This window comes from Carya illinoinensis, chromosome 5 (assembly GCF_018687715.1).
Source record: "Carya illinoinensis cultivar Pawnee chromosome 5, C.illinoinensisPawnee_v1, whole genome shotgun sequence".
NCBI lineage: Eukaryota > Viridiplantae > Streptophyta > Magnoliopsida > Fagales > Juglandaceae > Carya > Carya illinoinensis.
This window is the reverse complement of record NC_056756.1, coordinates 44,976,541-45,001,854: the sequence shown is the minus strand read 5'-3', so window position 1 is coordinate 45,001,854 and position 25,314 is coordinate 44,976,541. Positions and strand designations below refer to the sequence as shown.

General features: G+C 34.7%; 1 protein-coding gene across 1 annotated transcript; it reads left to right on the top strand.

Annotated features, from left to right (window-relative positions):
- Positions 1–20,541: 20,541 nt before the first annotated feature.
- Positions 20,542–23,299, top strand: LOC122309428 (myrcene synthase, chloroplastic-like). The gene is made up of 7 exons (XM_043122913.1): positions 20,542–20,904; positions 21,024–21,303; positions 21,401–21,779; positions 21,922–22,140; positions 22,262–22,400; positions 22,503–22,751; positions 22,885–23,299. Exons 1-7 carry the CDS (start codon positions 20,647–20,649, stop codon positions 23,182–23,184), a joined length of 1,824 nt encoding a protein of 607 aa, XP_042978847.1. The 5' UTR covers positions 20,542–20,646; the 3' UTR covers positions 23,185–23,299.
- The last annotated feature ends 2,015 nt before the right edge of the window (positions 23,300–25,314 follow it).

The following is a 25,314-nucleotide window of genomic DNA, read 5'->3' as shown; positions in this document are numbered from 1 at the left end:
ATAGAGGAAATTATGACAAAGCATCTCTCTATTGCTTCACAGCATCTCTCGTGAAGCATCTCTCTACAAGAGACAAGAGATGTAACATCATAGTTCTACGGTGCCTGACAGCTACAAAAGAGCGATGTAGTATCATAGCTGCGGCGCCTGACAGCTACAGAAGAGTGATGTAGTATTATAGCTGCGACGCCAGACAGCTATAGAAGACCTGTGAAAATCCTACGGATCAGAGTTGTCTGGTCTAAAATAGAGGGCCACCATTTTTGTGGAAAAAACAGAGAGAGAGAGAGAGAGAGGTTAACGGCTTAATTTTGATGAATTGTCTACTGACTATATTATTTAGAAGAACATTTAAAGTATATCGCTTATATTTTTCTAAGGCAATCGAGAGTTTACCATTGAAACCGAAGATCTTAGACCTGGGTATGGCTGAAAAAACTTCGAGAGGTCGAATCCGCACCGTTTTCCACCAGAAAACCCTTCGAAGAGAGCAAAAAAGAGAAATCCAAAGAAGACAACAGCCAAAATCTTTTTGTACAGAGTTTTAGGGCAGGAGTTCATGAGAGAAACCCATATGCAATGTATTTGTGCTGAGAAGTGAATTCTCTCTCACCAAATGAAAACCAGGCGTCCTTAAAGCGGTTTTCGGTTTTACTTTTTGGTGAATTATGACTTGTTTGGATGCTCGACTAAGTCTGTCTTTGACCCGTTAGATCCCTAGATTAACTACTCTACTCGCAACACCATCAACATGATATAACATCATATTTAATACATTACGCTACCTATTCATTATTAATCAATCATTCAATTACAGTATTGGTATTTAGTCTTAACAAAAAAAATATAAAAACATTAATTATGATTGATTAAAGATTGCAAAAAATAAAAAAATAAAAATTGTGCTTAAACTTCTAAGTTAAAGAAAGAAAATGAGAGAGAAGTCGACAGAAAAATAATTGAACGGTTTCCATTAATTTTTTGCAATCTTCAATTCAACACGTCAATCAATTTTAGATTCTTTCCTATTCATGCATATATATACATATATATCATTTTCAAAATAATCGTCGATCGCAAATTTCAAGATGTAAGTCCCCCAACTATTTTTGTATCCCTCTTATGTCTCAACGTCTGCATCCATTGTTGATCCCTTCAACATTTGATTTCAACATTCTTTTGTATTGGTGATCATACGATGAGTCTCGTATACCACATATTTCATATTTTTATTTTTCAAATTTTTTTAGATTTACTTTTTAAAATTAATTTATTTTTTATTTATTATTTATATACTAAATATCTAATAAAAATAAAAAAAATAAAAAAAATAGATGATATGTAGTATATGAAATGATGGATTTATATTTAAAAATTTAATTGGTTAACGTGTCCCAAATACAACAAGTTGCAGTTTATTTATTTTTTATTTAGTCTGTGAAGTGACTTTTTGCTTTTGAAAATGCTGCAGCCTGACCTCCTTTCATTCAAAACATAAAAGACAAAAAAGAGGAAAGACTTCGTGAATCCATTTAATAAATGACAGATCATTTCAATTAGGGCTGCCCACTTGGGATACCCATACCCTGTTGCTTAATTGATATGGATTTGACATGAAATATTTAAATAATTAATATACAAATGTTTTAGCAAATAAAAGATCGCGTATATATTAATTATTTCCAGATGTTATCATATAGATTAAAATTTTTTTTTTTATAGTATGAGATAAGACCAGGTAGCAGTTACTCTGAAATCAAAATCGAACTATTTGGTAGATCTAACCTTGATTTATTTCTCATATTTTATCATTTAAACGTGTTTTTGTCTGTCTGTTTCTTTGCTTGTTTGTTTCTGTGGAGTAATATTATATCATATATATCATTTTCAAAATAATCATCGATAATCTTTTGTCAAAATCACTAACAACTTCACCAGTACATCATCATCATCATCGATGTTATAGGAGTAAACAGTGGTTGTGAGAGCTTAAACCAAACTACTAATTAAATCAACTACCTAACCAAGAGAAAATGAGCCTTTTGTACTATTAATCTTTGACAATCCATGAGAGAATATTAAAGCAATAATGCTTCGATTAATATATATGTATATCTTTGGGCCCAGGTGTTACAATGTCTCCCTCTAGAATAGATCATTTTTTCCCTACCTGAATTGATGCATTCAACAAAGCTAAAAATTCAAGCTATGATGGGCCCACAAGCGGGGTCATCCTCCATGCCCAGATTCCTAAAAACCAAACTCACCTCTTCCTCATCCGCCTCAAATGCGTAGGCGTACGGGTCTCATCCCTGCACGTTGTACAGCGTTTGTAATTCTATCGTCTGCGACGCCGGCACCACCGACACGTTCAGCAATCAACAGCAGGTAAGAGAGGGATTTTCTACCTCAAATCCATCGTAATAAGAAACCGTGTAATCCTGTAAGCGAAGTAAAAGGAAAACAACAAATTAATTAAGCAATAATTAACATCACCATTTCGAAGTTAAAAACCAAGTATAAAGGAAGAAAATTATGAGGAGATCTACAAGAAGTATTGCTAACACGAGAAAAATAATTGCTGAACTCCAAAAACTATAAATGATAAGCCAAGAACAAGAAACAGGATCTCTTAATTATTTTAGAAAGAATAGAACATCACTGACAAGGAGAAAAGAAAGCTATTATCTAAAGCATAGCCTAAAAGCATTAATACTGACCTGCATGTACATTTATGCTAGATTATTTTCATTTCCCTGCAGATCTGCGATGGAAGAAAAAACAAACAAAAGAGAAAAAGAACAGAGAAAAGGAGACTGAAAGAAAAATAAAAAATAATGATCAGCCGAAAGGGAAAAAAAAAAGTTAACAACGCTGACATCTAACACGATCTCTCAAAATATATGAAGATCTGTTCGGATCTAGAGGGAAAAAAAAGGCAACACCAAAACATTTCTCACCAAACCCAAAAAAGTAACAAAGTCTCGTCTCATCTCTTTGCCCCATATTCTCTTTTCTTCTCCTCCTCCTTCAGAGCTTTCGCTCTCTCTCTCTCTCCGTGTATTTTTGAAGCATCTTAGAGGGCATCGATGGAGTCAATCTCTCCAAGATATCAAGAAACTTAGAACGCAAGTCCACTGTAAGCTTGTAACTATATGGAACCAACAAATTAAAGAGCAAAATTAGTAATTTTATATATCCATCGAGCAACTTATTTCTATTTTTTTAATAATTTCTTTTTGTTCGGCACACATCAGTTCCAAGGAGCACTGATAAAGTAGCATCCGACAAAGAACTCTGGAAAATCTTTGATCAAGCAGAGCTTTGAAGGGCGCAGTTATTGATTTGCCACTGAAGACTCAGTTGCATGTTTGCAACGATTAAATTAAATGGATAAATAATAGGAAACAAAATCCATAGTGATTTACCGGTAAGATCGGCGAGCAGAGCTCTACAAGGACCCTGAGTCATATTATTGGCCACATCCAAAATCCAAAATCCGAATACAAAAACACCCACGGCTCTGGGCCTGACGTCACCTCGGTCACCGAGCAACCAGCCGATGTTTGCCGAGTGTCCGATTATGAGGACGGCGAAGGCGCTCGATATTGCTCCGGCGAGGATGAAGGGGCTGCGGTGACCAAAGCGGCTGGTGCAGCGATCACTCATGAAAAAAATAAAATAAAATAAAATAAAAAGAGTTTCTTATGGAAAATACTTTGTTGGTGAAGGGAACGAGATCGCCAAGGGAATTGATGGGCTTTTGGCTAAGTCGGAGGACGGCAGGGCTTCCACGATCAAGGTTGTTGATCTCGTACACGTGCAGTTCTTGAACTTTGGCTGCAAAAGCAGGCAAAAGCAGACATAAAAAGTAAAACGGTGACCGTAAGAACCACCAAAAAGTTTAATTTTGGGGGAATGAAAAAAGCGGTGAGTGAGAAAACGTGAGAAATGAATACCGGGTATCGCAGATCTTGATCGATTGTCGTGGTTTTTGCAGGTGAGTAATCTTCTGGGTAGTAAAAAGTTCGGAATTTTCGGTGGGGTGGAGTGGATCTTGAGGCTTTGGCAGAGAACTGGGTTCGTGAGCTTCAACGGGGTGAAACAATTTTCAAGCTAATCGGAGTAATATTTTCCTTCTTCTGCAAACAAAAATCACAGATCATTAAATCCATAAATAAAATAATACATAAATTCAAAAACAGAGAGAGAGAGAGAGAGTGTGTGGTTCAGCAAGATGGGGAGTGGAGACAAAGAGATAAGAGAGAAGAGAGAGACAAAGAGAAGAAGAATCGAGAAAAGTAGCCGACTCTCTGACACAGTTACAAAATACCAAAACATCATTATTTTAACGGACACAAAGGAAGAAAACAAAAGGTTAAAAAAATAACTATACAATAAATACGGAAGAAAAAAACGGAATGTGTGAATTCACTGTTCATTCCTGTAGAAGCGCGATAGACGCTTATTATTATAGAGAGATATATATATAAAAGGGCAGTTTTACGGAGAATGATAGGTCCACCGATAGGTCTCCGTAGAACTGACCGATCATTCCAATTTTTCTTTTTAAATATTCTTTTGTTCTTAACAGTTAAAAAAAATTTAAATAATTTCTTAACAGTTATGGAAAAAAAAAAGCACATATTGGTACAAATGCTTCGATTAGCATTTTTCTATATATAAATAATACCTTAAACTTATTGTTAAGATATTTTGTTTTATTTTATTTTATATTTTTTTAATAATTAAGAAAGTTACTATTATTGAAGTAATTGTATTACAGTACTTATATTTTTCTAGCTCCTTACAAAAATACATGATGAACGAGTTAGATCGTAATTTAGTTGTTTAACTCGAAAATTTTGATATCACTAGTGCAAAACAAACTGATCTTCCAAATATTATTTGAGATCACATTGGACCTTGCTAGTATATATATTGAGGTGATGGCCAATACATTTACTGGCACAGAGATGAGGTGGTATTAAAGAGCAAGAAGCTATTGGCCAGGGCCGTGTGTGTTAGTAGTATGGTTTCTACATTGTTAAGATGTTCAAATCTTTCTACGAGTAATCTTAATTTCTATATATCTAGATTCCATTTTCATGATGGGTCTAAAGACTTTGAGAATAAACTGTCTCACACTGTGATGATAGAGTAGAGCTTGTAGTATATATACACTTACAGTTGACTTTACAAATAAGGAAACAAATACAAGAGAGGGTAAAGAAACATATACACAGAAAACTATAGTTGTACATGCCTATACTGAAATGGACATAAATGAAACATGTACAGATGGAATGTACACAGATGGCATGAGCGGATGTTACGGGCTAATGTTTTATTGATTGATATTATCATCCTCCCTTGAATGAAGCCTCTAGTCAGGATAGAGGCTGAGTTTGGATCTAATGGTTTGGAATGGCAATTTGGCAAGTAGCTTGGTGAATATATATATATATGTCTGCAAGTTGTAACGAATAGGTGACAAATTGAGTTTCGAGAGCACCAAGGGCCACTTGTTCACAGACATAATGAATTTCCAGTGCAATGTGTTTGGTCCTGGCATGGAGCATGGGTTAACAGATATATGAAGTGCACTCAAGTTATCACAGTGCAAGACTGGTGGTTTGGAAAATTGTACGTGGAGGTCCTGTAAGATGAAGGTGAGCCAAGTGAGCTTGGCAGTAGTTGACGCCATGGACCTGTATTCTGCTTCGGTATTGGAACGAGCAACAGTTTGTTGCTTTTTGGCACTCCAAGAGATGTAGTTAGATCCAAGAAATGTGCGGAAGCTAGTTGTGGATCTTTCTGTAAGTGAGCATCCTGCCCAGTTGGCATCTGAGAACGCATACAGGTCGAGTGAGCTTGCAACAAGGATATGAAATTTTAGATTGAGAGTGCCATGCACATAACACAGGATTCACTTGACAAGTTGGAAGTGTTCTATAGTTGGTGCATGCATGAACTAACAGACAAATTTCAAACTATATGAAAGACGCGATCTGGTGAAGGTCAGGCATTGGAGTCCATCTACAAGTTTGCGATAGTAAGTTGGATCAAAGTATGCTGTAGTAGAGGTATGGGTTCGACCTTTAGTGGGCATTGGAGTGGCTATGGGTTTGCACTCTCCCATAGATGCACGATCAAGTAGCAAGTTGAGAAATGGGCCACTGTATTCGACTTGGTATATTACCAATGATGACCATGTCATCGACGTATAGTAGGAGGATAAGTATGCCATGATCAGAGTGGTAAACAAATAAACTTGAATCTGAGACACTATAGTAAGATTTGAGTTGCAGTAGAAAATTGCTGAGACAATCAAACCAAGCACACGGTGCTTGTTTGAGGCCGTAGAGTGCTCGACTCAATTTGCATACATGTGATGGTCTGTTTGGATCTTCAAAGCCTGGTGGCGGTTGCATATATACTGGAGTGAAAATGGGGCCATGTAGGAACGCGTTTCTTACATCAAGTAGGCAGATTTCCCAGCCTTTTGCCACTGCAAGAGTGAGAACAATTTGTATACTAGCATGCTTAACCATAGGGGAAAAAGTTTCATAGAATTTGAGGCCATCCATCTGATGAAATCCTTTGGCAACTAACCGTGCCTTGAGTCGCTCAACAGAGCCATGGGGTTGTAATTAAACTTTGTAAATCTTTTGGAACCAGTATCCAAGTTTGATTTTTGTGTAGTGCGGCAATTTCTTCTTGCATTGCTACTAGGCAACCAGGATGCTTTTGAGCAGCAATAATGTTTCGAGGCATTGGTGGAATGGATGGAAATAATGCAACATGTAGATTGACATATTTCGGATTTGGTTTCTAAATCCCAACCTTGGCACGAGTCACCATTTGATAAGTGGAGGTTTGTTCCTGCACAAATGCTGAATTTGTGTCATTTATGGTAGAATAGGTGGCAGCATCAGTTGGTGGTTTGTCAAGAAGATTGCCAATGGTTGTTGCACTAGGTTCAGAAATGGATGGTTCCCAAGTTGGTGTAGACACGAATTGGGGCGTTGCATATGCGGACAATGGCAAAGCAGTTGTTGTAGGGGATGCAGAGCTTGTGTCCCAATCGAAAAAGGATGATAAATGTCCATCAATAGTGGCACGACCATACAGGTTTGTTGGTGATGAGTAAGGAATGACAGACTCATCAAATACAACATGCTGTGATATGCAGATACGACCAGTGGGAGGATGTAAACATTTGTATCCCTTGTGCTCGTTTGAGTACTCGATGAACACACATGGAATAGACTTTGGGTCAAGCTTTATATCTCGATAGTTGCCAAGAAAAGGGAAGTAGTGAGTTCCCAATATCCTTAGGCTGAGATAATCTAGATGTTTGTTGTGGAGTCGATATAATGGTAACTCCATGCTAAGGGATTTTGAGGGAAGTCGGTTGATGACAAAAACACTTGTAGAGAAGCAATCTATCCAGAAACGTGCAGGTAGATGGTCATGGAACATCATTGTGAGTCTAAGTTCAGTAATGTTTTGATGTTTTCTCTCTGCCTTGCCATTTTGTTTAGGTGTTTGTGGGCAAGCTGAGTGGTGAACAATTTCTTTCAATTATAAATAAGATGCAAAGGCATGGGATGAGAATTCACAACCCTCTTCACTTTGAAATATATGATTTTTTCCATTAAATTGACACTCATTATGCTTGTAGAAAACATCAAAGTAGTCAAGTAGATCATATTTTTGCCACATTGGAAAAAACCATGTAAAATTAGTGAACTCATCAACAAAGATGGTGAAGAAGCGAAATTTTTCTCTTGAAAAAACTGGGGTAGGTCCCCAAACATCACAATGGATCTTGTGAAAAAAAGATGTTATTTTGTTATCTCTTGGAAGAAAAGAAAGCTTACATGATTTTCCTTTTTGACAACTAACACTAATGGAATGACTACTAGATTTTGAAAATGAGATCATTTTATTTGAATACAAGTAATCCAAGACTTGTTGGTGTGGATGTCCAAGCTGTGAGTGCCAACTTGTGGAATCTGTTTTCTGAAATCTTGAAGAAAAACATGCAGTTGGGTCTCCATCAAATGCATATAGTCGACCACACCTATGCCTCTTTAGTAGAATTTTCTGAGTTGCCTTCTCCTTGATCATAAAGCCATTATCATAAAAACAACAATAAGTGGGTAATCTGTTGTGAGTTTGCTAACTGACAATAAATCTTTGGTGATAGTAGGCACAACAAGAACATCATTGAGTTGGAGATGAGAACCTATGGATGCTTTTCTAGTATAAGTTATAGGAAGGGATACTCAGTTTCCAACCATAAGACCATCAGATTCAGTATAGGGCTTAATGTCATAGAGATTACCTGGATTGCTGGTAACATGATCAATGGCTGTAGAGTCTGGGAACCAGTTTGAGTCATGAGAGTCTGCAAGTTTCATTGCAGCAAGTGCTTGTGGGATATTGTCGGCTTGGAAAGAGTGATGAAACTGATCGAAACACTTGATGGCTGTGCGATTGCGCCTGTTGCAAATCTTGCATACTAGGGGACCATCTTTCGGGGTGAAGGCAGAGGATGGCTAATTTCTTGAGTTTGTATGTGGAGGTTTTGAGGAAGAAGAGTTAACTTGACGGAAACCATGTCCCTTTGAATTGAACATCTAGTTGTTCGTCTTGTATTTATTATTTTTCTGAGTGAAATAGGCCATTTGAGGAGAAGGTGCATCCAATTTGTTATGCTCAGTGTAGCTCTCGAGTAAGGTAACAAGATCTGAATACGATGGCATTGGCGGACACATCGTTGTAGTGGTGAAGACCTGGTACTCCTTATCGAGACCATTAAGAAGCCACCACGATTTTTATGATCGGAGACTGGCTTCCCAATGGCCGAGAGATCATCATAAATAGCTTTGAAGCAATGCAGGTAAATTAGTAAATTGTCCGTGCCTTGAGAAATGGAGGTGCGCCTCTGCTTTAGAGCAAGGCTGCGATCGGATGAGTCACGCGCAAAGGAATGTAACAGTGCATTTCAGACTTCAACAATAGTGTTGAGGCCAAAGACGATACCGAGTATTTCCTCCGATAGTGTTGTAGTGATCCATCCTTTAACAAGGCGATTTGTTTTCCGCTATTGTAGGAATGCCAGATTGGAAATCACCCTAGTGTGGGCACCTTCAACAATTGAAGAAGGTCGGGGTGTTTCACCATTTATGAATCTCTAGAGATCATAACTCTCCAAAATGTTGAGCATTTGAGTCTTCCAAAGAAGAAAATTGGTCGGCGTGAATCGTAGAGAGACAAGGTTGGTGACATTTTGTGTCATGGGGTAGGGGTATTCTGTGTTTGAAGAAGACGAGTTTGCCATGGAAGGAAAAAAAAATTAGCTCTCTCTGAATTTCACTGTATAGGCTCTTGAGGGATATATTTTTTTTATGACTCTTCAAATTGTAGATACATTTTTAATTTAATGGATATACATCAATTTCATCATTAGTATCAGCTTCTCACCAAAAGTTTATGGGTTTGCTTCGGAACTCATATGCAAACCCTTACATTGACAACATCCATAAAATTAAAAATATATTATAAATTGAATAGATTCAAATTTTTAGCAATTCAAATGTAGATTAGGTATTTAATATAAGCCAAGTATTTTATATATTTGTTATTTATTTGTACAAAAACTTAGAATGAAGATATATCATATAGCTTTTAGGATCCTTATCGATGGAGTTGACTTTGACTGTCATCTTTTAGTAGTCAGTGTCAAAACATTGGATATATGGAGATTCTACAATTGTTTAGAGTTTCAATTTTTGGGATCGATTTCCAATTTTATAGGTTCCTTTTTTTTTTTTTTTCATTTTAATAAGGGGGTGTACCGGGAGGTTTTGAGCCTAAGTTTTGGAGAACCAGGTAATATGTCATTAGGCCATCAGATACTTGGCAATTTTATAGGTTCTTTAGTCTAAGATTCCTTGCATATTGATCACGAGTTATTATAGATTAATATCATTTTTTAACAATTATGAGTTTTTGAAATAATTTAATTATCATAATACTAGATGCACAATTTATTTTTCAGCGTTTCATTAATATTTAAGATATACATTCTACATACAATATAATACTAAAACCGTAGTTTCCTATATATCTATAGATACACGTGATACATACTAAAACCATGCTTGCAGTAATAGGGCCATAGAACCGATTAGATAGAAGAAAGAAAAGAGTGATAGAGAGTCATTGCCGGGGCAGGGGGAGCAGCGGTGGCCATAAAAGAAAGGTTATATGTAGGGGATGATCAATAGGGTTTTCGGTCAAGAGAGAAAAGGAAGCATGTGTTGTTTTGGTGATCATCACCAATACACCAATTAAGATTCCGTGAGTGGTTGGAAGTAGGAGCTAATTAAAAGATGCTGGCCAACAGCTCTAAGGCAAAACAAAACAATATTTTCCACAACCTATAATCTATATACTAGAAATAGATTCCGCTCGATCATTCACTCACACAAGTTTGTGTTAGAGATTAACCGCAATTATCATTGAAGTGTGGTAGTACACATTTCTTACAACGAATTTAATTTCCTACAATTAAAATTCGATACAAACAATATTTAGAGATATCGCTCATTAATTCGCGATCGCCACTCGCTATTTGAAGTAATGCAGCAAACTTAGTGTGGGGCATCATAGCTTGATCGAACATTAATTAAAAACAAGGTGATTATCTGGAGAATCATGTTTCCTTTTCAAAACCACTGGCTGGCTTCACGATATATAGTACTTCATATTCACGTGTTTTAATTAGTGTCCTATTAGCTCGGGCATGCAGTAGGCTTAATTAGATCAAATTATTTTTGTACACAATATTGTTGAAATGTGGGCTCTTCATAGCCACTCAAGCTCAATGATATTTTGCATAGCCTTCAGAATCTTATCACAAAGGATGAAGTAAATGATCCCTAACATTACAATACCAATCCCAAGTATAGTAGGTGGGGATTGGAGACCCCTAATGTTATGGGAATGGGCCCTAGGCCCAATGACTCGGCCCATAACCTTCCGGCAACCCCAAGTCAAGGAGAACAAGGAAGCCCATGATAGCCCAGGGTAGGGGCCCGATCAACGAGATGCAGAGGAACTGGGAAAGGAAGGACGCGGTCTTTCCTAGTGACTCCCTCTGGCTCACGAAAGGGCCCCCTAGGGCCCGTAGTTAACCAAGAGGCCCAAGCCACCTTAGGCCACCACAAAGAGTTGGAATCTGATAGAAGGTACTCAGACAACAAACCTTGCGGCGGGCCAGTGATTAGACAAGCCCAGTTATGGGCATCCCAGCCAGAGACACGTCGCATTTAAAGCATGACAGAATATACAAGCACGCAACGGTGTACCTCTAAGACAACACGACCTCAGTATGACACTGCATCGTAGGATCATGGGTATGGAAGGTCTGACTCAGACGTGACCTGGCATCCCATGATCCCTTTCGATGCTAGAGCCCAAGCCAAGTATAAATACCCCAACCCCATTCACAAGAAAAGATTGGATACTCTTTCATATTTCAAATACTTAGAACTCTCAACTAACTTTAGCATCGGAGGATTCATGGGCTCAATTTGAGTCCACCCTTCGTTCTTCTTGCATGTTCCATAGCGTTGATTTTTGTCAGAGGAAATGTATTGATTTTGAAGACGTTTTTACTAAAGAAATTTTTTCACCCGTAGTAAAAATATCTTCTATCAGAGTTGTTTTGGGCTTGGCTGGCAGTATGAACTTAGAAATTGAATAGCTTGATATGAAGGCTGCTTTCCTCCATGGTTATTTAGAGGAGGAAGTATATATGGAGCAACTAGAGGGGTTTGCAGCAAAGGGTAAAGATCATCTTGTGTGTCGACTGGAAAAAAGTTTATATGGACTCAAGTAGGCACCTCGACAATGGTACAAGAAGTTTGACTCTTTTATGAGTGAGCACGAGTATGATAAAACTTCTTCTGATCAATATGAATTTGTTAAAAAGTTTTCTGAAGATAATTTTATTATTCTCTTGCTATATGTGGATAACATGTTGATTGTTGGTCATGATTCTGGAAAAATTAATAAATTGAAAAGTGAATTTAGTAAGTCTTTTGCTATGAAAGACTTAGGCTCTGCAAGAAAGATCCTTAGTATAAAGACCTCTCCTAACAGAAACAATGGCAAATTGTGGCTATCTCAAGAGCGTTATATCGAGAAGTTATTAAACAAGTTCAACATGGGTAAGGCAAAACCAGTGTGTTCTCCACTTGCAGGTCATTTGAAGCTAAGTTCAAAGTAGAGTCCTACAAGTGAGAAAGATAAAGAAGAAATGCACAATGTGCCTTATGCATCAGCTGTGGGTGACTCGCCTTAAAAAGTGTTTTAAGAGTTACTCCCAAGTATAAGAATTGTTAAGTAGTAATAGGCAAGTCCCTAAGTCATTTCGTCAAGAAATGATTAGTTTAAAATGCAAATTCATTAACTTTCAAAAATAAAATAAAATAATTAATTAAGCTTATTTACAATGACATTCACAATGAAAATTGATTATTGGACATTATAAAAAATGCCCTTATTTCCTTTTGCATGGGATGGTGAAAGAGTGCTAAAAAATATATGCAAGAAAAGTGAATAAAAAAATGTGTTAAAACATTAGTGGGGAATAGGAAATATTTAGCAAACATCTAAGAAATTTTTGCTCTAATGCACCTTGATGCTATTTCAATCACTTCTATACATTAAGTAGATTCATGAATGTGCATTAATTAAATTATGATTATCCTCGCTTAAGAAGCTAAACCACATTCATCAATGTCATCTAATCCAATGTTTCCAAGCAATAAAAGGAAGTTCACGAAACTTACGTTCTAAGGGACATTTCATCAAACACCATGTGTGCAAATAAAAAAGTCACTATTTTCCATTCAATAGAGTTCAATCTAACCCATAAAAAATTACACTACTTAGACTAATCAACACCAATGAAGATAATCCAACGTACAGGCCCAAACAATCCCAAACAACTAACGTAAATCAAGCAAGAATATACATGAAGATACTTGAAAGTTACTTGAGAAAAAAAATTGCATGCTACCGAAAATGAATCCAAACACAATAACTACTAAAGGTATTTGGCTGAAACTGAAAACAAACTGAATGAGAACAATTTAAATATAAGTGTAATGTAAATAAAAGCTTGAACAAACACAAAGCAAATGAACTGTAAAAACAAAAAATATGGAAAAGAAAAATGGGTCTTGGGAGTCGGATGAACTCTCTAGCAAAAACCACCGAATGAGAAGTTCCCCCTTGCATTTTCTCTCACCTTTCAGGTAACAAAAACAATGTCTTTCCATCCACATAGATCAACATAGCCCAAAATGGAGCTGCACTGTAGGTGTGACTTTGTGTAACCAAGGCACTTTTCTCTAGTAGCAACTGTATGTCTAAGAAGGGAAAGAAAACAAATGCTTTGTTGCAGCGGAATGATCCCATTCCCATTGAGGTTGCCAAGCAGCAGCTTGTAAAGTCAAAAGGGTCTGGTTGACTCTTTCATGTGTGTCCTGACAAAAGCAATGACCTGCTGTTGTGTGATCCAATTGGATGTTTTTGATGCAAGACATAGAGGATTGTTGAAAGCAGGGGCATTGCGGGGTCCATTTCCTGTTACTTTAATTGTTGACGCAGGAGGAAGCTTTCCGTTGGTTTGACAGGATGAAGCTTTTCTGTGATTGTTGTTCTATGAAATATCCCAAACCAAGTGTGAAATGGAAGACATTAAGTCGGACCATCCGTTCATTTCATGGAAATGGATCAATGCGTGGTCCCCTGGTCCCATTGTGAAGTCAAGCTACTACTTCACCTTCATTGAAGAGTCAATGCATGCAGGGTCCACCTTCAAGAAACTTTTGAAATTTGCATTGTGAGGTGTTGAAGGATTGATCTTTAAAAATATGTTGACACCATTGAGTGCTATTTGTAGAAAAAATGTGATTGAAAATGCAAGGCATGAATTAATTTAAGCTTTGAAATTTTCACATGGCCACCTGCATATATGCACAACAATTAACTTCCTCAATTTCATGTAATAAATTAAAGATTAAAATCATAAAATTAGGTTGTTATCAATTGAGTTAGAATTGATTTATTGAGACTCAACTCATTCAATTACTAGTAAGAATAGTATGACTGACTCGAATTTAAGTGTAAAATAATCACAATATTATAGCTCAATCAGTGGATAGCTTAATGTATGCCATAGTGTGCACAAGACCTGATATCTCTCATGGTATTGGAGTTGTCAGTCAATTTCTCTCTAATCTTAGAAAAGAACATTGGGCAGTTGTAAAATATATTCTCAGGTATCTCAGAGGTACTTCCAAGGTGTGTTTGTGCGTTGCAAATGGTAAGCTTATGCTTGATGGATTTACATATGCATATATGGCTGGAGATATTGATTCCAGAAAGTCTACTTCTGGATATATGATTACTTATTCAGGGAGAGTCGTGTCATGTAAATCCAAATTGCAGAAATGTGTTGCTCTATCTATCATAGAAGTTGAGTATATTGCCATAATTGAAACTAGTAAAGAGTTGCTATGGATGAAGAAATTCTTAGAATAATTGGGTCAGAAACAAGAGAAGTATATTCTCTACTGTGAGAGTTAGAGTGCTATCCATCTTAGTAAGAACTTAACCTTTCATTCAAGATCTAAGCATATTGATATGAGGTATCACTAGATTTGTAATGTATTGGAGATGAAATTGTTACAATTTGAAAAAATCTATATTGATAAAAATGGATCAGATATGATGTCAAAACTACTGCCTATGCAAAAACTTGAAGTATGTATAGCAAAAGCAGGTTTGGTGGAACCTCTTACATAGTTGAAAGGAAATATTTATTGTTGTGAGTCCCTTCATGTGAGGAAAATTTATGACAATGGCATACTTATAATTTTTGCTTGTCTTACATATATGCATAAATGAGAGTGGCGGCTGAAAAGAGGTATACAAGGATTGTTTTTTTTCATACTTTCATCAAATAGTTTCAGAGATCATCCATGATCTAATTTTGATGAAATTTCAGTATTTTGCTCGTGATTTCGACAACTTCAATTTGATTGGTGTGAATCGCTGAGATTCATCTTTATATGTTTTCTACAAATATTACTTAGTAAAGTCTTTCTTGTCACTCTTGTAATTTTCCATCTGTATGGTGATAATTTTGTGTTGAACTAATAATATAGATATTCTTGATATATTGTTAGCTTCTAAATATTATTTTAGAAAAGACAATCTGTAATCTTATTATCATTAATGGTGAAAATTTAACTAAATTAAGTCTCGTGATTTTTTCTTTTGTATTATAAGTTAATATTTATTAAATTAATTTTCTATTTAGAAATTCTTGTGTTTTACTTATAAGTTAATATTTATTAAATTATTAATTTAATTTATACATCGATATGCACCCCCAACAGTTTGAAAGTAAGTACAATAGCGATCATGTTGGAATTAACAGGGCTTGAGTACGAAAGATGGCTTATTCGATCCTAGTGGGAGCATGTCTTGTTGCGTCACGTCAAAGATTGATAGAAGTATGACTTTGTGGTGCGTACGTCCCTAATGGGAGCTAGCTAGCATGATCCGAATTAGATCGTCATGTTAGGCTTTCTTAGGTATTGAAAACAAAACGTGAGCTAGAGTACAAGTGCTCGATCCCAAGAACGAACCAGCCAATTGGACATCATGATAAGGCATGTATACTGTATACATGTTTCTCCATCTCTAAAACTATATAAGAGCATTGGTAATGGATAAGTCTATAATTTGACTAGAATGTTAACTTTTAACTTTAAAATAGACTTTTAGATAAATTAGTCCACATTGGACTAGCTATTTTAAAGTTTAAATAATAATAAAATAATATTATATATTTTAATAATATTAATTTTTTTTATATATTTTACAAATACACTTCATATATTAGTTAATAACTTTATTAAATAAATTATTATAAATATATTATTTTTTCTCTCAATTTAATTATTCAATAAATATATTTTACCAATCATTCACCTAACAATCACATATATAAACATATCAACATTTATTCTACCCAACTTTTATATTTAGAATTGTGGTTGAAGCGAACAAACATTGTCAAGTCTAAAGTTTAGCTAGAATTTTATCTTTTAATTAGTATATTAAATTTTAGTTAAAGAAGTTCGCATTAAACTAGACATTTAAAATTTAAATAATAATATTATATTATATATTTTAATAGACAAGATGAAGTTTTTCTCACATCAAACTTGTTCATTTATTGAGAAAAGTAGTCGTCCGCATCAAAAGCCCAAAATCATCTCAGCAAAATAATATAATATATTATATATTTTAATTGGCACTAGGAGTTGCAGATGATATACTTTTCTCTCTCTTTAAACTCTTAACTTTTTGATCGAGGTGATCTACGAGCTTCATCCATGGCTTCGAAGCAGATCTTAAAGGAGCTCAAGGACCTCCAGATGAAAGACCCTCCTATCTCTTGCAGTGCTTGTATTTTTTTTTAGGTCAGAAAAATCCCCAATTATTTTTCCTTCATTTTCTCTGTTTTGTTTGTTTTGTTTTTTTTAATTTTATTTTATGGTTTTCTTCGATTTTCATGGTCACTAGCTTCTTTCCAAGCTCTATCTGTGATGTTTCTATTTTTTTGTTTTTTGAGGTTAATCTGTGATGTTTCCTAGTTTCTGAAGATCTGGGCTTTGATCTATGATGGGGTTTCCGGATGAATAAAGAAAAAATATGAGGGAAAGAAAGAGCGGCTGTTAGACGGAAAATAATAAAATAGTCTTTTGATCCTTCTACAGCAACTCGCCAACAATGGCCAGGGAGACAAATTTACTGTAGCACAAATTCAAGATAGCGGGAGTTTAGCTAGTCCAATGCGAGAGTTTTTTGACAAATATAGTCAAATTATGGTCTTGCATTGACATTTAGCTAGTCCATTGCCAATGCTCTAAAGCATTTCCATTGGGTACCGTATATCTCTTTTATCTCAATAATTTAAGAAACATTTCACAGTTTTGAAAGAAAAACACATTCCATCCCCCAATCTCTAAAATGTGGATGATATTTACAGGTGCTACAGAAGTTTCCAATGTTTGGAGATTAACTATACATCCCCAAATCTTATTTTCAGTTCCTATCTCGCGTTTTTTCTCTCTCAACTGTTGAATGACTTCGTCTAATTTTCCCTTCCTCGCAGCGCAGCCATCTGCACTACACAGACCTTAGCCATGCTACCGTTGCGTCCTCCCTTCTCCACTGTATAAAACTCAACGAACCCAACAAAGTCTCCTCTATTCCAACCATCTAAAAACAGATCATGCCACCGTATGAAACTCAGCAAACCACCAGATCCACCATGAATTGAAGTCGCCACCGTGGGTCAACTCAGATCCGTCGTCACTAGCCTCGAGTCAGTCGAGTTCCGCCATTGGTAACATCACTTTTTAGTGGGCAATGGATGGTTGATGAGGGAGAGAAAATCAAGGCCAATGGACTTGAGGTAGAGCATTTTCTCTCTGTACTGCAAAAGGTGAAGGTTGGATTGATGGGGAAGAGAGAGAGTTAAGCAGAAGAGAGAGTTGTATTGAGAGAAAAAAATTGGGAAGTGGACGGTTCTTGGACTAGAAAGAAGCAAAGTCATAGTGGGGAGAATGAAACAGGATTTCGGATGGAAAGAAGAGAAAGTAAATGAGAAATTCGAGGATAAGCATAAGATTTTGACACGAATTTTTTTTTTTTAAATAAAATGTGATATTTGAAAAGGAAGAGAATAAGGTAAAAAAATTAGTCATCATATTAGAAAATACACATATTTTAAAAAAATTATTATTTTTATAATACAAATTTTGGTTTGAAAAATAATACTATATTGAGTAGTCAAAATTATATAAATATTTAGTAGAAAGTGAAATTTGAAAAGGAGATAATAAGAAAAAATAGTTAGTAGTTAAGATTGTAAATAGAAGAGAGAAAAAAAAAAGTAATAAAAAAAGAGAAATATTATTTAATAGAATAGAAATAGGGATGAAAAATGGGATGTAGGAGATTTTTAAAAGATGAATAAAATTTAAGAATAAATTTGAGAGAATGTGATTTTAAATTAAATTATAGGAAATTTTATGAAGAATCGGATGAAGATGCTCTAAGTTGAGTAATGATACACTAATTTATTTATAATTTATAAATAATTTTAAATATAATAATTTAAAATTATAGAAAATTTTATGAAGAATTGGATAGACACATCAAATCATAACAAAAGTAAAAATAAAATTTAAAATAATATTATTTTTTTAAATTGTTGAATATTAGTTGTCAATGAAATGTAAGTTTATCGTTTTCCTTGTGCCATATTTTCATGATTTGGCAGATGAAAGGGTATGCCTTTATTTAATTATTGATTTAAAGTTCAATTGGTTGCAGATCACGATTTTCTTGTGATCATGACGATGGAGGCTAGCTTTTTTACCTTACCCAATTCACTTGGAGTACTTGCTACTTTTCCTAAAGCCGCCTCATTATAATATTATTATTTATGCGTGTCAGTCACTGTCAAGGACTAGCAATTAGACTCTGAATAATCAAGAGGATAAACACAATATATATAAATATATATATATATATATATATATATATATATATATATATATATATATGACACACATGACACATGTACACGTGACTGCCACCATGTTGTTTTTAAGGGTTTATCTTAAGTTTATTATAAATGGTACTGATCGGTCGTGATCAATAGTTTGTAATCATAGTTACGTCAATTAGGTTAATTATGACATGATTGTCCCACGAGTTGTCTTCTCTATTTTTTTTTGTGTTTCAATATATACTTCTAAAAGCATTAGCATATATAAATTGGAGTCTTCTGATCTCTCATATATATATATATATATATAAAAGTTATTGAGGGGCAGACGAAATGAATTAGGAGTCTATATTAATTACAAATATTCTGGCATATTATATACTATAAAAGAGTTTTTGATTATCTGATCTCTCCGGCCACTTAATTAAACGAAATTTATAATATAATTTCTCATCACTATCTTACAATACAAACTGTCATATATTTACAAAAAAATTAAATATAGTGCTAGATTCATGAAGAGATCTTACATAATAAATTTATAAATTAACATGATCTGATATATCACCTCGTTAAATCTATTTTACATTAAAAGGGTTTTTACAGATCGAGGAACCATATTCAACAATTATGTCAATTTGTGAATTATTTCTGAAATAAGCATTTGATCTCAAAATTCAACGTGCAAATAATAAATAAGGTAGGCAAAGATACTGAATGCTAATCATATATATCTTAATATTGTACAATGATTTTTCATTATATTGAAATTAATAAGTGTGTGTTTAGAATTGCAGCGAGAAATATATCTTATAATTTTAGGACTTAGATCTTATAACTTAATTAATAAGTTTTATATAACTTAATTAATAAGTTCTACTATTAAAAAGTTATTTATTATTTGTTAACTATGTATTTAAACACTTTCAAACATGTTATATTTATTTAAAAACAAATTAAAAAAGTGATTTCTGATGTAAAAATTACGATTATTTGAATTTTTAAAGATTATGATTAAAATTTTAACGTTAAAATTATCTTAAAATTGAATAGGCATTTTCATCCATTAACAGTCTTTTTAAAATTCAAATTACATTTCGCATTATTCAAAAAAATATGTTTGACATATTTTTTAGCTTATTTGAGATTAAAATTGCTTTAATATCATGGAACACCAAAAAAACTTAATTTTTCCATTAAAGAATTTTTTAAGACTATTTAAGTACTTTTTAAGAGTCATATTGCAATCCCAAACAAATCATAATGCTTAATTTGAATGTAGAAACAGTTTCATTTCATCATTATAATTTTTTAAAATTTTCACACAAAATATAATAAATAATTCAACTTTTTTAAAATTTAAAATAATAATAAAAAATAATATTTTAATAATATTTTATTTAATTTTTAATTTTCATAATCTAAAATCATTTTATCTGATCCAACCACTGTCAAAACTACACCTTATAATTAACACATGTATCATGCCGCGAGCAGCGAGCTACCGATTACTGAATACAGATATACACTGAGCGATTAAGTAGCTAGGAAACGATAGTCACGTGCATGTACAGTCTCCTATATATTCTGTTTCTTTTTGGTTGCATATATAGAGACAAACCCACTACATTATATTAATAGACGTCTATCTTTTTAACTTTAAAATATATTGATCTTTCTCCACCACGCTTAGTTTATCAGACAAAGAGGCGGAGCATGCAGTTCATCTAGCTCCCGTGACTAATCCATTAATTTTAACGTGCGTGAATAATGCATAAGAAATCAACCATTAAATTAATGTGGTCGAACGAGCTGTAATTATTAAACTTACACGTTTATCTGATGCATGACAGCCTCGATCGGGAGGCACATCTATAAAGGCACAAATCCGAACGTTTTTGTTCCCAAGTAACTCATTCAAACAAAAAAGAGTACCCTCGTAAGATTAAGCCAGCCTTTTTTCAATGGATCTTCATCTTCTTACTTCACTCCCTTCTACCAATTTCACAAGAGTACTGCTGCCATCTAAAACTCCCATCTCCCCGAAGCTTGTAACATCCAGATCAGCTAGAGGCAGTACTGGTACTGTCCCTAGTGCTTTTAAATGCAAGGTCACTAATGAGATCTCAAGCAATTCTAATGTTATTGTTCGACGAGCTGGGAATTACGAACCTCCCATTTGGCACTATGATTACATCCAATCCTTGAGAAGCGACTATGCGGTACATTAATTTGTCATCGGTATTTATTGTCAATTTTTATGTCTTTGCAGTGTTTTTAATTAGCTATTGTTTGATTGATTAGTTCTTGTCTAATTACAACGAATTTGAGTTTCCTGCAGGAAGAATCATGTACCGGACAAATTGAGATGTTGAAGGAAGAGGTGAGGATAATGCTTCGCAAAGCGGTTGATCCTTTACTACAACTTGAGCTGATTGATAACCTGCAAAGGCTTGGATTATCTTATCACTTTCAGAGTGATATTAGAGTGATCTTGGAAAGTATATACACTAATATTACTAGTTATCAAGGTGCTGGTATCATGTGCAAGAAAGAGAGTTTATACTCCTCCGCTCTTCAATTTAGACTACTAAGACAACACGGATATAGCATGCCACAAGGTAAGCAAAATATTACAACTAGAAAATGCTTTGAAATAATTGAAACACATTTACTCGCCAATTAATGGCTCGATCGTAATTAATCTTTGTTTATCAGAGATTTTCAATTGCTTCAAGAATGAGTTTGGAAGTTTCGAGCCAAGTCTTTGTGATGATATCAAAGGAATTCTATGCTTGTATGAAGCCTCATTTCTTTTGGTAGAAGGTGAAAGTATCTTGGATGAAGCAAGAGACTTTGCAACTAAAACACTGAAAGAGTTTGTCGAACTAAACAAAGATCAAAACAACCTCTCTACTATGGTGAGCCATGCCCTCGAGCTTCCACTACATTGGAGGATGATAAGACTGGAAGCTAGGTGGTTCATTGATCTATATAGGAGTAGGGAAGATATGAACCCTATTTTGCTTGAGCTAGCTGAATTAGACTTCAACATGTTACAAGCAGTCCACCAAGAAGATCTAAAACAAATGTCAAGGTGAAAAACATGAGTATCCTTATTATATAACTTGGATCTTAGCCTTATTGAGCTGATTTACTTGACATGATTAGAAAGGAAATGACATGCATCGCTTTTCTTCTAAAATTGATATATATTTTTTTTATTGAGTAATATAAAGGTGGTGGAGAAGCACTGGTCTTGGAGAAAATTTGAGCTTTGCCAGGGATAGGTTGGTGGAAAATTTCCTATGGACAGTGGGAATGTCATTTCAGCCCGAGTTTGGATATAATAGGAGAATCCTAACAAAAGTCAATTCACTACTCACAACAATAGATGATGTATATGATGTATATGGCACTTTGGAGGAACTTGAGCTCTTCACAGATGCTGTTGAAAGGTTTGTGTTAATGACAATATTGTGTGTGTGCTTTTTTTTTTTTTTTTTTTGTTGGGGGGGGGGGGGGGCAGGGCGGCTTATCGTTGACATAAAGACTTAAATATAATCTTTGTGGTTTCAGATGGGATACAAATGCAATGGAACAACTTCCTTATTACATGCAAATGTGTTTCCTTTCTCTCCACAATTCTATCAATGAAATGGCTTTCGACACACTCAAGCAGAAAGGATTGAACAATGTTCGATATCTTAAAAAAGCAGTAAGACCTTGACTTCCAAATTCTATCATCATTCTTCCCTAACATTTCTTTTTCTAAGTGTCATACTTCCCCTATCTCATTGCTCCACTAAATATGTTTCAGTGGTTAGATGTATGTAAATCTTATATGTTGGAGGCAAGGTGGTACTACAGTGGATATACACCAAGCTTTCAAGAATATATTGAAAATGCATGGGTGTCAATAGCAGCACCAGTTATGTTGGTGCATGTTTATTTTTCAGTCACAAATCCAATAACAAAGGAAGCCTTGGGCTGTTGGGAAGAGTATTCGAATATAGTTCGTTGGTCATCAATTATTTTACGACTTGCAGATGATCTCGGAACATCTACGGTACACAAACCATGCTATCCTTAAGAATTTTATCAAGGTTTTTTGGACTACTTCACATGAACACATAGGCTAACACACATATCTATATATATTTGTTTGTTTGTTTGTTTTTTTGTTTTTTTTTTTAATTCAGGATGAGTTAGAGAGAGGTGATGTTCCTAAATCGATCCAGTGTTATATGAATGATACCGGTGCTAGTGAAGAAGTTGCTCGTGAGTACATAAGGTCTTTGATTAGTACAACTTGGAAGAAGTTTAATGAAGAACGCGCTGCCAATTCTCCCTTCTCAGAAACATTTATTGAGATTGCAATGAACGTTGCAAGGATGGCCCAATGCATGTACGAGCATGGAGATGGGCATGGTATTGGAAACCAAGAAACTAAGGATCGTGTGTTAGCATTGCTGATTCATCCCATTTCTCTACATAAGTAACAACAACCTTTGGCGTACTACGTACGTACCTATGTCAAAGTTATGTCAGATGTACTACACTAGCATTTACGGTTTAGCTCCTTGCACAAATAAAAGATAGACGTGTTAGATTGAAATTTGCTTGTTTGGTTATATATATTTAGACATTTGAATTCAAAGTAGATCATCTATATATTCCATATATATATATGTATAATATAATATAATATAATATAAAGATGATTTTTTCATCTTTTGGTAGGGACCAATCCTCCTTTTTCTCAATTATATATACAAAAATTTAACAACCAATTAGGGAAGCCATGGCTCCTATGGATGGGGGGCTCTACCAAGAAATTCAAGGTAATTTCTTTAGTTATTGGATTTAATTACGAGAAAGTAAGCTGCATGCACTAATTTATGTAACTGGAGCGCGCTGCAATTGAGATCCACGCATTCTCAATATACTTTTAAATTAAAGAACGTGGCCGGTGGATATAATATAATCACGAATTCAGAAGTACTTGATCATTAATATTCCATTTTACATATTGCTGTGTTTTGCTACTGAGATCATTTTAGACTACTTTATTATTATTTATAAATAGTAAATTATTATTAATTTACAAATTATTCACTAATATTATTTTATTACTATTTATTAATTATTTTACTACTATTCATTATTATTTACAGATGATTTAAAGCACTGAGTGACGTGGAATCCTAGCAGCTCGTTCCTTAATAGGACATGTTCTTCCATATATAGTAGAAGTTTGAGATGCTGTGTCTTTTCATAATTATTAATTGTGTCTATTTCATCCCCTAGCTAGTGCATGCTATGGTCATCACGCAATTAGCTTGTTCCAATTTGTAAATGTAGAAGCTAGATAGTGGCGAAGACTCACGCGAGATGATGTTGTCTTTCTAGAAAGACTGAATATATAGCATGATACGCAATGACTTTAACCTGTCATATAAATGCGTATGTGTGTGTGTGTATATATATATAAATATATCATAATTATTTTTGTTGATTTATATTTGATTAGAATACTATCTTGATTAAGAGATCTAGCTTCTATTTATTTACTTTCTTATTTCACTCGACATTTTTCTTATAAATAGACTATATATCTTACTGTACATAACTCTAATTATTAGTTCAGAAATAGAAGTCTCATTCAAACTCTATTTTACTTATTTTCTACACGGTATAAGAGCCACAGGTTCTCTATGTACTCTTTGCATAATTTTCCGGCATTTTTCTTTTATCTTTTTTTTTTCCCCGGCAAGTCTTTCGCTGCTCAATCGGTGCTTTCAAACCTTTCACGCATGAACTCGTTCTACAATAAAAGTCCCAAAATCAAGTTCGCCAAGTACAGATCGTCTGATATGAGAAAGAACCGATTTGATACGCAGTCAGACGCGCCACCACTGCCCACCAAAAGATTCGGCCCTCATAGCATGCTCTGCTGCACGAACTCTTTACCCACATAGTTAGCAACCTCAGTTGATAGAACTTTTGCTACAGATCTAAAAAAAATACCAAGATCGGCCTCAGCTGCGCTTGGACACGCCGCTCAAAGACTTTCCCTACCGTTCTCTCAACCGCTCAAAGTTCTTTTAATCTTGACAACATTGTTCATTCAATTGATCTTAATTTGAATTGGCCTAACTACACTATGTGGGGACTAGCACATGGAGGTTTTTCTATAAGGATGACGATTGTTGAGTTATGTATCTAGCTAAATTTCTGCACATAAACCTAAAGACGGTGAGATAGAAAATGATTTTAGTTCACATCTTGAGAATTGAGACAGTATGCATTGTAAGATATTTTTCGGGTCTATCAACACTTCAAATCCTTCTATTTATGGTCTGCTTCCAAAGATTGAGATTTTCTTGCATGTCAATACAGCTGCACTCATGATACTTCCTTGGAGTCCCAACTTGAGACTAGATTTTACCAAATATGTCAAGAATCAGATCAACCTATTTTTTATTTTTGTTCTCAAGTAAATAATATTTCTTGGAACAATTATCTCCTACAGACCCTCAACTGAAGTGCAATCAATACATTTAATTATTTGCGGCATATCTTGATCGTAAAAATTTTATGCAGTTCATGATGGCACATCATGAGGATTT

Excerpts from the sequence above, each read along its gene's own strand:
- LOC122309428 (XM_043122913.1), top strand. The coding sequence starts at position 20,647 with ATGGATCTTCATCTTCTTACTTCACTCCCTTCTACCAATTTCACAAGA. Across the intron at positions 21,304-21,400 it reads CGGATATAGCATGCCACAAG|AGATTTTCAATTGCTTCAAG; the intron begins GTAAGCAAAATA and ends TTTGTTTATCAG. Across the intron at positions 22,141-22,261 it reads TTCACAGATGCTGTTGAAAG|ATGGGATACAAATGCAATGG; the intron begins GTTTGTGTTAAT and ends TTGTGGTTTCAG.